We start from the raw sequence: 15270 nt of genomic DNA on the forward strand, positions 1-15270 counted from the left end.
AGTTCACCATCATGCAAAAATGGAACTTCTTGTTTTCAAGATTCATCACCAACCTTATTCACCACGTCTAGTGCTTTTTTTGGTCAAAGTAATGATTTACACCAACATCATTAACATATGTACCAACATCATTATCACTGATATACTTATAATTCTCCGGTGTAACATACATAATCGGTTCTGACACTACATTTATATTTTCAGCGACACTATGATATTGACTTTTACTTAGACTTTTAAAATTACCTATTGGGTTGTTGCTCCATTTTCCACTTGATAAATTAGCTGCAGATGCCTTTCCTCTATCATCCACTTCGTTACGCCAAACGCCTTCTTCAACCACCACATAGACAGACACAGATTTATCTCCAACGACATTTATTACCTTGATCAACTTTCTAATATCACGATCATCAACAATACCACAATAATAGAGTTGTTCTGGATGTTAATAAGCCAGACTGACTTTTGATTCTTCGGGCAGACCCATCTTGCACTTCACCAAATTAACAAAATCGGTGAACGTGGTGGTTTCGTAAAATTCAACACCTAAATAAAACATTCTCGGATTGTATCCCGGTGGCCAAACATATGATAATTGAGAATTAACAAATTCCCATCTTCCATCCGTAATCAGCAATACGAAATACTCGTTACAACTCATTATCTTAATTTGGAGAATAAAGAAGCTAGAGAGAAGAAAATTTCCCAAATATGAAATATTTTAAAAAATATGAAATACTTAATATATATAGGGTAGGTTCAAAACAATTGTCAACTTTGACAAAAAGTAATCAAGTTTAACAAAAAAATAGTCAAATTTAACAAAAAAGTAGTCAAATTTACAAAAAAAATTTAGCAAAATAATTCTCAAAATAATTGTCAAAATAATTCTACATTTTATAAACAATTCTAAATTTTTTTAACAAAATAATTGTTAAAATAATTCTAAATCTTATAAACACTATTTTTAATCAAAATAATTCTCAAAAAAATACTCTATATTACAAAAAAAAATGAAAAAAAAAATCGTAGATTTTTTAACAAAACAGTAGATTAACCCCCAAAAACGTGGATTTATAATGAAAAAAAAAGAAAAAAAAAACCGTATTTTTCCCCAAAACCGTAGGCTACGGTTTGGGAAACCGTAGCTAAAACGAAAGCAAACCGTAGGTTTTAAAAAACCTACGGTTTTATATCTTAAATATGATTTTTTTTTTATAAAAAATACGAAACAGTAGACGAATATATCGAAACCTACAGTTTCGTGGACTATATTCGGACATTTATTAATTTTTGGCTAAAAACTCTTTTTTAATTCGGATAGATCAGTAATTGCCTTTTATTAAAAAATTTAAATTCTCCGAATATAAGTTATAGAGCTTCTTATTTTACGCACAAAAACCCCAAACCCTTCCTCAGCCTCCATACTCTATACTTCTGGTTCGTCTGCGATCGTAAATCTTCTCTCTTTTTGATTTTGAATTTGATTTCAAATGCATAATCGATGTGTAAATAGTTGTAAGATTGAGCGTTCTACTGTGAGATGTATTACTTGTTTGTATGAATCCTTATTTGCTTAGCTGCTTTTTCTTAGGAAGGATTAGTTTCAAATCGATTTTGTTGTTAAAAAGTATCCCATATGTGTTTTAGGCTAATACGATAAAAACGTCTGGGCAAAGAGAACGCAAATTGGATTTTCATCAGCCGCTTCAGGAGAAGAAACTACTGTAAGTTCCACCGCAGCCACCAGCATGACAAACACAAATCCGGATGTGCTTCTTTCCGAGGAGGAACGTGAGAGGAAGAAGAAGAAAGAAGAGAAGGTATCTCCTTTTACTTTTTCAACTCCACTCGATTCTACTTAGGCTTTCTGATATTAACTTTGTATTGAGTAGGAACTCAAGTTCATTTTGTTTTCTTTTGTAATCAGGCAAAAGAGAAAGAATTGAAAAGGTTGAAGGCTGCACAAAAAGCGGAAGCAGCCAAACTTAAGGTAACCTTAGATTGTTAAGTAGTATAGTAGCTTACTTTAGTGAAACTGTAATAATATTTGTTTAATGATCAATTGATTTAATTTATACACATTTAAGGCACAACAAGGGCCTTCTATCTCAAAAGCCAGTAAGAAGAAAACAGTAAGAGCAGATGCAAGTGAAGAGAATCCAGAAGACTATATAGATCCAGAAACACCTTCTGGTGATAAGAAAAAACTTTCTCAACAAATGGCAAAGCAATTCTCTCCTGTTGCAGTGGAGAAATCGTTAGTTTTTTATGAATTCCTTTTCTTTTACAACATCATTTAGCTCAAATTTCATTGATAAATACTTTTATCAGTAATCTTATTCCTTATTTTAAAATTACTCATTGCTAGATGGTATGCATGGTGGGAGCAGTCAGGTTTCTTTGAGGCAAATTCCAGCAGCTCTAAACCTCCTTTCACTATTGTGAGTCTCTAGCACTTAACTTGTGATTTTCTCTGCTATTTCATAAGTTTCCATAACTATTCATAAACAATGATGTTTCTACTTTCTATAGATCTTTTTAGTCAGATTGGTTTTGGGATTGTTGTTTGTATAAAGGCATTGATTAATGTAATTTGGTTATGGATGTTTTGTTTATGTGTAAATGCAGGTTCTTCCACCTCCTAATGTGACTGGAGCTCTACATATTGGTCATGCTTTAACTGCTGCTATCCAGGTTTCATGACTTACCCTCATCTTTTATGAATTATACAATTTCCTTTTTTCAATTTTATTTGATATTGATTATCATTGTAGGATACGATTATTCGTTGGAGGAGAATGTCAGGATACAATACCTTATGGGTTCCTGGAATGGATCATGCAGGAATAGCAACTCAGGTTCAGTTTACTTTTAAGGAATAAATATTACTATCATTACATATACTGTTAGTTTTCTTATGTTTATCTAACAAAGTTTCATTGACAGGTGGTAGTGGAGAAGAAAATCATGAGAGAGAGAAAAATGACACGTCATGATGTGGGAAGAGAAAAGTTTGTAGAGGAAGTGAGTCTGACTTCACATGTTATATCTTGCTTTCAAAGTGACACTATTTACTATTTATCATCAATTTGGAAGATAACATGTTAAACTTAACTTCAAAGATGTTGTGTTGTTTTGGTATGAATGATAGGTATGGCAATGGAAAGAGGAATATGGTGGGACCATATTGAAACAACTCAGGCGTTTGGGTGCATCTCTAGATTGGTCACGTGAGGTAAAACCTAAGGAATGGAATGGAATTGTTGATTCCGTTGGAATGAGAAAAGCTGCTTGTTTTTATAATGGAATTGAATGGACTATTCATGAAGGAATATGATATTCCTTCAAAATGATTGATTTTTCTATCCTTGGATAGGGTTTTTCCCATTTCATCATGGGATGAAATAAAAAGTTACAATGCAGCCTGTTTTTATTATGTAATCTCAATGATATAAATCTTTTTTGAAAAGACTCGAAATATTAGTTAAACTACTTTTATTTTTCCAAAGATAACTATAAGATATATTTGATATCTATTTCATTTGAGGTTTTGATGATCTATCATTATGTTTAATTTCTTATATGTATGACAAGTTTATAAATTTTTGTTTAATAATGGCAGTGCTTTACCATGGATGAAAAAAGGTCAAATGCTGTAACAGAAGCTTTTGTCAGGCTTTACAAGGAGGGTCTTATTTATAGGTAATATTCACATCAACAAAGTTCAATATCATTTCAGTCATCTTTGGTGTTTTTTCAAGGGTTTTAAGCATTTTTACTTGGCCCAAATTTTTATTTAACAAAAGCTTTATTTTCCCTCAAATTTTTGTTAATTGACATCTCATTTTATAATTTAACTTTTCGGATACCCTTTTGCCTTTTCTTCAGAGACCTAAGGCTAGTCAACTGGGATTGTGTCTTGAGAACTGCAATATCTGACATTGAGGTACACCATAAATCCTTTCTCTCATCATTTATACACATCAATTACTTTCATTTTACATTTCTACCCCTGCATTTTTACAGGTGGACTACATTGATATCAAAGAGAAGACACCTCTAAAGGTCCCTGGGTACAAAAACATGGTGGAATTCGGTGTTTTAACCTCTTTTGCATACCCTTTAGAAGAAGATCTTGGAGAAATCATAGTGGCTACAACTAGAGTTGAAACAATGCTTGGAGATACTGCTATTGCTGTTCATCCTGAAGATCCAAGATACACTCATCTTCATGGAAAGTTTGCTTCTCATCCTTTTAATGGCAGAAGACTTCCTATAGTTTGTGATGCTATTCTTGTTGACCCTAAATTTGGAACTGGTGCTGTAAAGGTAATAAAAACCCTAAACCCTAAAAACATTTTTAACCATATCTTTTTGTTTTAATGGTGTTTAATTGTTTATGCAGATAACTCCAGCACATGATCCGAATGATTTTGAAGTTGGAAAGAGACATAAACTTGAGTTCATTAACATTTTTACTGATGATGGGAAGATAAACAGTAATGGAGGTTCAGGGTTTGTAGGGATGCCACGTTTTGAAGCTCGTGTGGCAATAACTGAGGCTTTGAAATCTAAGGTATTTAATACCTTTGTTAACTTTTTGTCCCACCCCAAAAAGATGTGAATACCCTTCTTATCTTTGTCATGTGTATGAATACAGGGGCTTTATAAAGGGGAAGAAAAGAATGAGATGCGTTTAGGTGTTTGTTCTAGAAGCAATGATGTGATTGAACCTATGATTAAGCCTCAGTGGTATGTCAGCTGCAATGGTATTGCTAAAGAAGCTCTTGATGCTGTAATGGATGAAAATAACAAGAAAATTGATATACTTCCAAAACAGTATGCTGCTGAATGGAAAAGGTCACCTTCTTTAGTTTTTCATTCTTCCTTTAAATTCTCATTTTTAGCTTCATTTTTCTTTGTTGGTTTCATAGATTGTCTTTTCATGCCTGACATCTATATATTGCTATTATTAGGGTTAAATGAAAGACATGACAACATACTTTCATTGATTTGTTAATTATAGCATTAGCATCTTACTTTAATTTCTTACTACAACATTGCACTCAGAAAATCTACCAAGTTATTATATTAAGGGTTAATCTTAAAAGAGACCTTATATTTTGTGTTTTTTCCAGATTAAACCTCAAATTTATTTTCTGCATGAAAAAGACCTTGTATTTTTTCATTTTTTTTCCGAAAAAACCCTCAATTTTATATATATTTTTTTCCGAAAAGACCCTCAACCTTCTAAATGCTTCCAAATAAACCCTCAATTTTTTTAGTTTTTCTCAAAAAAACCCTCACATTATACAATTTTTTTTTTGGAAAAAAACGACTAAAAGGGCCAGATCGGGAAAAATGAAAAAATACAAGGTCTTTTTCAGCTAAAAAATAAATTTGAGTTTTAATCCTTAAAAAACACAAAATGTAAGGCCTTTTTTTGAGATTAACCCTTTTGGAAAAGATACAAAGTTGAGGGCTTTTTCGGAAAAAATAAAAAAATACAAGATCTTTTTCAGGCAAAATGTAAAGTTTGAGGTTTAATCCGGCAAAAACACAAAATATAAGGTCTTTTTTGAGATTAACCCTTATATGAATCACATCCAATTACAATTGGGAGGATTTCCAAAGTATATGGGACACTAATAAACCAAAGTATCTTGGTGTTTCCAGCAATTAATTTTAAAATTTTTAAAATTTTACAGATGGCTTGAGAACATTCGTGATTGGTGTGTATCAAGGCAGCTTTGGTGGGGCCACCGAGTTCCTGCATGGTATGTGACATTGGAGGATGATAAACTGAAGGAGCTTGGAGCATACATGGATCATTGGGTGGTTGCTAGGGATGAGAAAGAGGCTGAAACTGAGGCTAAAAAGGTCTTTTCAGGAAAAAAGTTTCAGTTGTCTCAAGATCCTGATGTTTTAGACACCTGGTTTTCTTCAGGGCTTTTCCCATTATCTGTATTGGGGTGGCCTGATGATACTCAAGATTTGAAGACTTTTTATCCAACTGCTGTTCTTGAAACCGGGCATGACATTTTGTTCTTTTGGGTTGCTCGTATGGTGATGCTTGGGATGAAATTAGGAGGTGATGTACCTTTCCAAAAGGTTAGTTAAGTTTTTAAAATTATTTCAAATATAATGCAATTTTAGAAAGAAATGAAAGCAGGATGCTATTCCTGCTTTTAGCCCTATATCATCATCAGGGGTGTTATTGCTTTGTTATAATAAACTTCACCTGTATATCTTAGGGTTAATCTCAAAAAAAGACCTTATATTTTGTAATTTTTTCCGGGATTAAACCTCAAATTTATTTTTTGCCTGAAAAAGACCTTGTATTGTTTCATTTTTTCCGATCTAGCCCTTTTAGTCTTTTTTTTCCAAAAAAAAACTTGTATGGTGTGAGGGTTTTTTCGAGAAAACTAAAAAAGTTGAGGGTTTATTTAGAAGCATTTAGAAGGTTGAGTGGTTTTTTTAAGAAAAAAATACAAAGTTGAGGGTTTATTTAGAAGCATTTAGAAGGTTGAGTGGTTTTTTTAAGAAAAAAATACAAAGTTGAGGGTTTTTTCGAAAAAAATGAAAAAATACAAGGTCTTTTTCAGGCAAAAAATAAATTTGAGGTTTAATCCGGAAAAGAACACAAAATATAGGTTAATCTCAAAAAAGACTATATTTTGTGTTTTTTTCCGGATTAAACCTCAAATTTATTTTTTGTATTTTTTCCAAAAAAGCCCTCAACTTTGTATTTTTTTTTTTCCAAAAAAACCCCTCAACCTTCTAAATGCTTCCCTTACATTTTACAACTTTTTTTGGAAAAAAATGACAAAGGGCCAAATCGGAAAAAATGAAAAAATACAAGGTTTTCTTAGGCAATTTTTTTGAGGTTTAATCCGGAAAAAAACATAAAATATAAGGTCGTTTTTGAAATTAATCCTTCTTTTTATTACAACATTGTACTTCAAAAAATATATCCAGTTGTAGCAATGACATTAAACTCACTACTATAACTGGGTAGATTTTTCAAAGTATAATGTAATATTAAGTACAATGCCTTAATAAGATTTAAGTTGAAAGTACAATTCAGTAATACACAAATTATGAAAAGGCACTGCTATTTCTTGAACTTATGACTAATATCTTAGCACAAAGAACATGATTTTGTTTTAATTATTTGACTGTTTTTTTAGAATTAAAACAAGATATTAATAATTATTGTATAGGTGTATTTACATCCCATGATTCGTGATGCACATGGGAGAAAAATGTCAAAATCTTTGGGCAATGTGGTGGATCCTATTGAAGTCATATGTGGAATTACCTTAGAGGGTCTTCACAAGAGACTAGGGGAGGGTAATTTGGACCCTAATGAATTAAAGGTTGCCACTGAGGGGCAAAAAAAGGATTTTCCTAATGGCATTCCAGAATGTGGGGCAGATGCCCTTCGATTTGCCCTTGTCTCATACACTGCTCAGGTACAAAAAGACCAAAATGCCCTTATCATCTATTTTTGAGTTGTTTGTATTCAAACTAACATTATTCCTTATGCATAATTCCAGTCTGATAAAATCAATCTAGACATACAACGTGTGGTGGGATACAGACAATGGTGCAACAAACTATGGAATGCAGTACGTTTTGCAATGACAAAACTTGGTGACAATTATACCCCTCCCTCAAAAATACACCCAAACAACATGCCCTTCAGTTGCCAATGGATTCTTTCAGTTCTAAACAAAGCCACATCAAAAACCATATCATCATTAGAATCCTATGAATTCTCAGACGCATCAACTGCAGTATATTCATGGTGGCAGTTTCAGCTGTGTGATATCTTCATTGAAGTAATCAAACCTTACTTCTTTGGTGATGATGCATCAATGGCAGCTTCAAAGGCTCATGCACAAGATACTTTGTGGGTGTGTTTGGATACTGGGTTAAGATTGCTTCATCCGTTTATGCCTTTTGTTACTGAAGAGCTGTGGCAACGACTTCCTTCGCCTAAGCATTGTGAAAGAGAGAAGTCTATTATGATTTGTGATTACCCTTCGGTTGTTGAGGTTAGATTTTTCATTTTTCTAATTGTTTAATATGAGATGAAATGAAGGTAAAATGTTAGTTACTTTTCACTTTTTTACAGTCATGGAGTAATGAAAAGGTGGAATATGAGATGGAGGTGGTTGAGTCTGCTGTAAAATCACTCAGATCAATTAGGGCAAACATGCCTGCACAGGAAAGAAATGAAAGGTATTGGAAAATAATTATAGCAATATCTTTTATATAATTATACCAATACAATGCTATAATCGGTTAGTTTCAATAATTTTAAATTGTAAATTTTTGTTCTATTCATATAAAAATGTTTTTATATAGAAAAAAGAAGATTTTTTTTATGTGAATATGTTTTTTTTGTGTAAATATGATTTTATACAGCAAAAAAACATATTCGGAGCAAAATTTTGAAAAACAAAATGTAAAAAAACTAAATTTAGGATGAATTCGTAATAACATTTTGAAATCTGGGCCAAAAGTGTAAATTTTAGACCAAATTTGTAATAAAATTTAAAAACCAGCCCAAAAGTGTAAAATTTGAAAGTGGGCTGACCTGTTGACCGGGTAAAAGGGTCACAATGAATACGATTGCCGATTTTTGGGTCTTAATTGAATAAAAAAAGTATATAAGGACTAAATTGATTATGAGTCCAAAATATAAGGACTTTTATGGAGTTTTCCCTTTATATTTTCTCATAAAAGAAAATTCTTTTTGTTTTTTGGGGGACAGGCGAGCTGGCTTTGCAGTTTCTAGAAAGGAACAAACTACAGACTTTCTGAGACGCCATGAAATGGAGGTTTCAACCTTAGCCAACTTATCCTCATTCACGGTATGTGAAAAAGACGAAAATACCCTCCGCATAAAAAACCTTGTAATCTCTGACATTTTGGGGTTAAAATTGTGTTTTCAGGTTCTGACTGAAAATGATGCTGCTCCAGCTGGATGTGCAGTATCAGTTGTAAACCAATCACTTTCTGTTTATCTAAAGCTTCAAGGAGCCATTGATGTCAAAAAAGAACGTGAAAAGCTCAATACAAAGTTGACAGAGTTACAAAAGTAAGCAAATTAATCAACACATGTTCTTTCTGTATTAAGTCAACAACATATATTAGAAAATGATGTGTCTTCCATGTTTGACTTTGACCAGGCAAAAGGATAGTTTGAACAAGGCGATGAGCGCTAAAGGGTATGAAGAGAAGGTTCCGGAACATATAAAAGAAGAAAACATGGCCAAACTGACAATGTTAATGCAACAATTGTTGTCTTGTGAGGAAGCTACTCAGCACTTTGAACGCGAAGTGGCTGTAAGAGCAGAGATACAAGTCAACCCTCAGATGACTGACTGATCATCGAGGCATTTGTTGAAATGAATATTTGATGATAGTTGAGTTATATGGGAACAAGATTTGAAGATTCTGATACAATTTTTGTGAAATTATGTGTATTTTTTACCTTGTGATGACATTTAGTTTTCTTGTTAAGCATGCCACAAGTTATAGTAAGAATTTCAGTTTATTATGACACCCGAAAAGTTGGAACCACGGGGACAAAGACTCGCTCTTGATTAGTTTGTTTTTTTGCAAAAGATGTGAATGACCTCGATATCCTATATAGCTGACAACAAGCGATCCAATATGCTAATCTAAATACAATACAATTAGACTTTTTAATTTGCTACATGACACAACAGCCGACATGTGTTTTTTCGTGTATGGGTTTTGTAAATTTATGTTTCATGTTTATTCGTATCAACACAAATTTAAAATTTATGTTACGGTCTTACACGGGCTAAACATGAGTTTACCCTTATAAATGTATAAGACCCGGATAACTTTTTGTGTGCGACACATATACGACAATTATTGTAGTAAAATATAGTATTTGTGTTTTCGTGTAACGGTTAAAAACGTGTTGTGTCATGTGTTATATGAATTATCAATGTGTCGTGTTTGTGTTTTATATCTAAACACGTTTTACAATTTGTGTAAATTTGTGTTGACACAAATACAAGACATGGATACATGAATTATTAAGGGGCTGTTTGTTTGGGCTCTTAATGATCCCATAAAGAGGTGACTTTGGATCGTTCAGATTCAGAGAGTTTGGTTGAAATATGTTTAGCCTCTTAATCGGTCAGATAGATGGAGTCTGAATGAAAAGTTTTCAATTTGATACCCTTCCCTAAAAACAAAAGGAGTGTCCACCACTTTTTTCTTCCCCCTCTTCTCCCATCGAGCAACATTCCCTCAATCTCCCTTTCTCAGGCGTCAATTTTCAATTTCCCATCGGACCTCCGGCAGCACCGCTTTGCCTCCACCTTCGTCGCCTCCCTTCGCTGGTAAGTTTTCTACTTTGTTTCTTTATTGTCGATTTTTTTAAGCTTTTTGATCGATTTTTCAACCCCTTTCTCAGGCTCCGATTCGGTTTTATCTGTGCAATTTCTTGTTGTGTTTTTGCTGTTGGATTTGTGTGAAATTGATTTTGCCAAGCCCTAAAACATGTTATCTTTTTGTTTGCATTGTGTTCTTGCTGAGTTGTAGTGTTTAGATCCTATGGTTTTCAAAAAAATAAAAGGAAGAAAACGAGATCAAGATTCATAAGAAAAGTGATTGTGTTATGAGGATTCTCTTAAGAAAATTGATTGTGTTATGAAGATTCTTTCTGCTCTCATACTTCAAATTGGATTAGGAACATTAGGAAGCTTTATTGGTATGCTTATGCAGACAAGATTTGCAAAAAGATGGATGATTGCCCCTGAAGATCATGCTATAAAACATGTGGTTCTTAATAAATCCTCATCAAATGAGAAGCAATAGGTAAGAAAGAAGCATTTCACTAGTTGTTTAGATGTTATTCCATATTTCTTGTGAATTGTAAATGGATTTTGCGGTGATCTTGTAACCGTTTCTTGTTTGTTTTGTTTCTAAATTCTAATTATGTTATGCACAAGATTATGATGGTTTTTTTATAACATATTGTTTTCTTTTTTGTCATTTAAAAAAATATCTAATTGAGATGTTGGCGTCAAATCACACAAATAATTTAGAATGTTAAAATGATCATTTTTATCATTAAGAGACAGACATTCAGATGACCAAACATCAATTTATCATTCATATATAGATTTATACAGACCTCCGCATCATCTAGATATGAATAATCCAGATGCTACCAAACAGCCTCTAAGATATGTTATTGGACTTGAAAAAAAAATGATGAAACAATATTAAACTTGAGTATTTCTTTTTAAGGGAAATTATAGGACTATCAAATTTTAGAAAACAATATTAAATTTAAGTATTTTTTTAATGAAAGATATAGATAGAACGATTAGGAAATTTTAGAGAACAATATTAAACTTGAATATTTTTTTAATTTTTTTAATAAAAGACATACATAGAACGACTATGAAATTTTAGAAAACAATATGAAATAATATTAAACTTGAGTATTTTTTTAATGCAAAACATAGATGGAATGACTAAGAAATTTTAGAAAACAATGCAAAATAATATTAAACTTGAGTGTTTTTTTAATCGAAGATGTAGATAGAACGGCTATGAAATTTTAGAAAACAATATTAATCTTGAATATATTTTTTAATGGAATACATATATAGAACGACTACGAAATTTTAGAAAACGATATTAAACTTGAGTATTTTTTTTAATGGAAGACATAGATAGAACAACTATGAAACTTTAAAAAATAATATTAAACTTGAGTATTTATTTATTTTTAATGGAAGACATAGATAGAAAGACTATGAAATTTTAGAAAACAATATGAAATATTATTAAACTTGAGTATTTTTTTTAATGGAAAACACAGATGTAACGACTATGAAATTTTAGAAAACAATATTAAACTTAAATATATTTTTTTAATGGAAGACATAGATAAAATGACTATGAAAATTTAGAAAACGATATTAAACTTGAATATTTATTTATTTTTTAATGGAAGACATAGATAGAACAAATATGAAAATTTACACAAAAAACAAACTAATCAAGAGTGAGTCTTTGTGTAACGCCCGGGATTTGTCAGGTATTATGTTGCTTTCTATTCAAGTTATAATTATGAAATGTTGGGATTTTGGGGCGGAGATGTACGCTGGGCGTACAAGGTGTACGCATGGCGTACATATATGAGGCGCGGAGCGGGGAGTCCCCATGCGTACGCTGGGCGTACCCATACATACGTTGGGCATAAGTTGATCAGATGAAAACCCTAAGTTTTAGGGTTTGCCCTCTATCTAAGCAACTTATAACCCTCCAAACCCTTATCCTCTCAGCCTCCCTTGTCCTCACAATGCCCAACTCGAACCCTAACTCCATTGCATGTATCTTGAGCTTACTTTGAGCATTTTGGTGTTGTTTTGGTGGTTTTGAAGAGCAAGGAGTTTGAAGGAGCAAGGACTTGAAGAGAGCTTGTAGATCCAAAAGTTTGGCATCTTTTCTGACTTATTTGAGGTATCAAGCTCCAACCTTGACCATTGCATGCTTAGATGTAGTTTTGGGGTGTTTTATGTCACATTTTGGTCCCATACTTGAGGTCCTTTGAGTTTTGGCAGAATCTGTCCATAAGAGTTGTCCTTTTGAGCTCTTGGAAGCATTTAGGACCATAAAAATCAGATCTTGATGGTTTAGCCCCAACCATGCAAGTGATAGATGGCCACAAAGTGAGCTTATGGACTTAATGGGTGTCTTAATCCCTATTCATGCATGCAAAAGCATAAAGTTCATAACTTTATTGTTAAGGACGTTGTTAGGAGCCTAGATCTATGTTCTGGATGTTGGGACTTAATGGATTAAGTCAAAAGAAGGACTTTAGGGTGACTGGCAGGAACACTGGGCGTACCCCCTAAGTACGCTACGCGTTCCGAGTCAGTTTCCCGCTTTTGGTTAAGGCCAACGTACGTCGGGCGTACGTGCCAGGTACGTCGCGCGTACGCATGCATAGTGGTTGACGTGGTTTATGGGCCTTGGGTGATTGGGCTTGGATTTGTTGGGCCTCATGACCCACTGTGGAGTAAGGCCTCTGGACATATGACTTGGATTTACGGTATTGGGCCTTATTGGGCTTTAAAGCTTAAAGGAATGGATTTGGGCCTTAAATTGATTATAGGTTGAACCTTGGGGGAAGAGGCCCATTAGGGCAAGGACTAGGGGACCTTGCTTCGAGTCATGAATTAGAAGTTGGGCCATAAGGGAGTCATACTTGGACCCAATAACTAACCAGGGGACTTATTATGCTTTAGAGAGAGGAGTCCCGAGCCATCCGAGGAGTACGATTTTGGCAAACACAGTTGATGTGAGTTACCTTCCCGGTATGAATGGGTCGAAGGCACCAATGCCGGCCCATTAGTAGTTGTTTACAGTAGAGATGATTGTCTTTGTGATAATTATCTGGTATGTCATTATCTGTTGAGATTTATGTGCTTGTATGCTATGCCACTATCTGTAGATTCATAAAGTTGCAAAATTTATGAGATCTCACAGCTCAAACCCATCAAGACATGAAGAAAAGGGAAAAAATCTAAAGATCTAGCAACTTAGCAAGGAAAAGGTTGGGTCTTGGTCACTCACCAAGGTCCAGAAGATGTGCTAGCTGATGTAGATGACACTTGCAAGGTAAACTACCACACTAAGGGCTTCCTTCTGCTCCAAAGATCACCAAAAACACCAAGAATGAATTCACAATTACAATGAAGGCTAGGGTTAGGGTTTCTGAGCTTGAGAGGGTGATGGAGGCTGAATGATCCTGAAACCCTAGCCTTAATGTTTTTTAAATAAGGCCCAAAGCCCAAAGATTAGGGTATTTCTCTAAAAACACCTGCCACGTCGTGGCACCCATGGCCACATCGTGGCGGGTCATTTAAATCCGCAACCCAAATCAATACCGTCATGAAACTCCACCACATCGTGGCCACCCAAAAATAAGGTTTAATATTTAAAAATTGTTCATACCTGGAACGGGTGTTACAATTTCGATGTAAATTAACAATACCCAAACATCTAAATTGCTTTTCAGTTGGTTCTACAACAATGACATCTGTAATTTGAACTCCGGAACATTTTCACTTCATTCCGGAGGTATTCTACACATTCCAGAACAGTAATTGTAGATGAATAAGCACGTTATACAAACAAGCAAACTAGGTTTTTGAAGTGAAGAACATACCCGTAAAATACCGGAGTCGTAGTGGTCTTTTTCCATGTCGGAGTTGCGTGTCGGAGATCGGAATCAGGATCGGGGTCGCATGTCAGAATTGAATGGGAAAGTCGGAGCAAGATCCGGAATGAAGTCAAGGGTCCGAATTTTTTCAGATTATATTCCAGAATTTGAATTTCAAATTCCCGATCGGGAACACGAACGGTTTATTCGGAATGGGAATTCCAAAGGCAAGGTAATGGGTCTGCCCACCTGAAAATGAGTCCGAAATATGTTCTAGAATATCCTATTTCAGATCAAGTGGTCATTTTCAAAAAAAAAAAAAGATTATATTTTTAAAAAACACCCAAAAATTAATTAGATTACTTAATTTCCCTTTAAAATTTAGGTACTGTTATCTATACCCATTTTTTCCTAGCATTACCCCCTCAATCATTATATGGTTGATACCGATTTTATATTATTTATTTTATAACACATTTTCATAATTCCAACCAATCCATACAAAATATATTCTTTCAAAACATTGAATAATGTGATGCAAACAATAAGACAATTAACCAATGCATATGATGCTATGATCTGATCACTTTTTAGTTTTGAAGACATTCTACGTTAAAAATTTTACACAAAAATTCAAAACAACAATTAACCCACCACCATTAACCAACTGTTGGCAACCTTCCACCGTTGTCGGACACTAATCGTTGGATTTTACCACTGAGTTAGAAAAAGACAGAACGAGAGAGGAACACTGCATTCAACACACTATCGATGACATACAACTGTCATTAACCACCGTCACCGGCCACCACGGTCGGGATCTACCAGAAAGAATGTTAGAGAGACAGAATGGGAGAGAGAGACCGAAAGAGAACACTATGAATCAACGAACAACACCCACGAAACCACGTCGGCCACCTAATACCATTCGTCGGAAAATCGTGAACCACCGTGAGAGAGGACAACGTCAAGCACCGAACTTGATGTTGCTCTCTCTCGGACAACCATGGACGTCGTCGGAGCGTCTCTCT

At 34.0% G+C, this 15270-nt stretch overlaps 1 protein-coding gene across 2 annotated transcripts; it reads left to right on the top strand.

Annotated features, from left to right (window-relative positions):
* The first annotated feature begins 1358 nt into the window (after nucleotides 1–1358).
* LOC145123367 (valine--tRNA ligase, mitochondrial 1-like) lies at nucleotides 1359–9626 on the top strand. 2 transcript variants are annotated; one of them, XM_079058580.1, is made up of 21 exons: nucleotides 1359–1443; nucleotides 1654–1826; nucleotides 1934–1996; nucleotides 2094–2263; nucleotides 2375–2447; nucleotides 2635–2700; nucleotides 2781–2864; nucleotides 2953–3030; nucleotides 3158–3241; nucleotides 3629–3708; nucleotides 3895–3952; nucleotides 4033–4335; nucleotides 4412–4582; nucleotides 4667–4866; nucleotides 5715–6117; nucleotides 7230–7481; nucleotides 7566–8066; nucleotides 8147–8253; nucleotides 8789–8888; nucleotides 8970–9115; nucleotides 9207–9626. In XM_079058580.1, the coding sequence occupies exons 2-21, from the start codon at nucleotides 1755–1757 to the stop codon at nucleotides 9403–9405; spliced, it is 3210 nt and encodes a 1069-aa protein (XP_078914706.1). In that variant the 5' UTR covers nucleotides 1359–1443; nucleotides 1654–1754; the 3' UTR covers nucleotides 9406–9626. The 2 variants fall into 2 exon arrangements, with proteins under 2 accessions (XP_078914706.1, XP_078914704.1); XM_079058578.1 differs by having other exon boundaries at nucleotides 8789–9115.
* The last annotated feature ends 5644 nt before the right edge of the window (nucleotides 9627–15270 follow it).

Source organism: Lactuca virosa, chromosome 7 (assembly GCF_052849685.1).
Source record: "Lactuca virosa cultivar CGN04683 chromosome 7, Lactuca_virosa_CGN04683_v6, whole genome shotgun sequence".
In the NCBI taxonomy this organism is placed as follows: domain Eukaryota; kingdom Viridiplantae; phylum Streptophyta; class Magnoliopsida; order Asterales; family Asteraceae; genus Lactuca; species Lactuca virosa.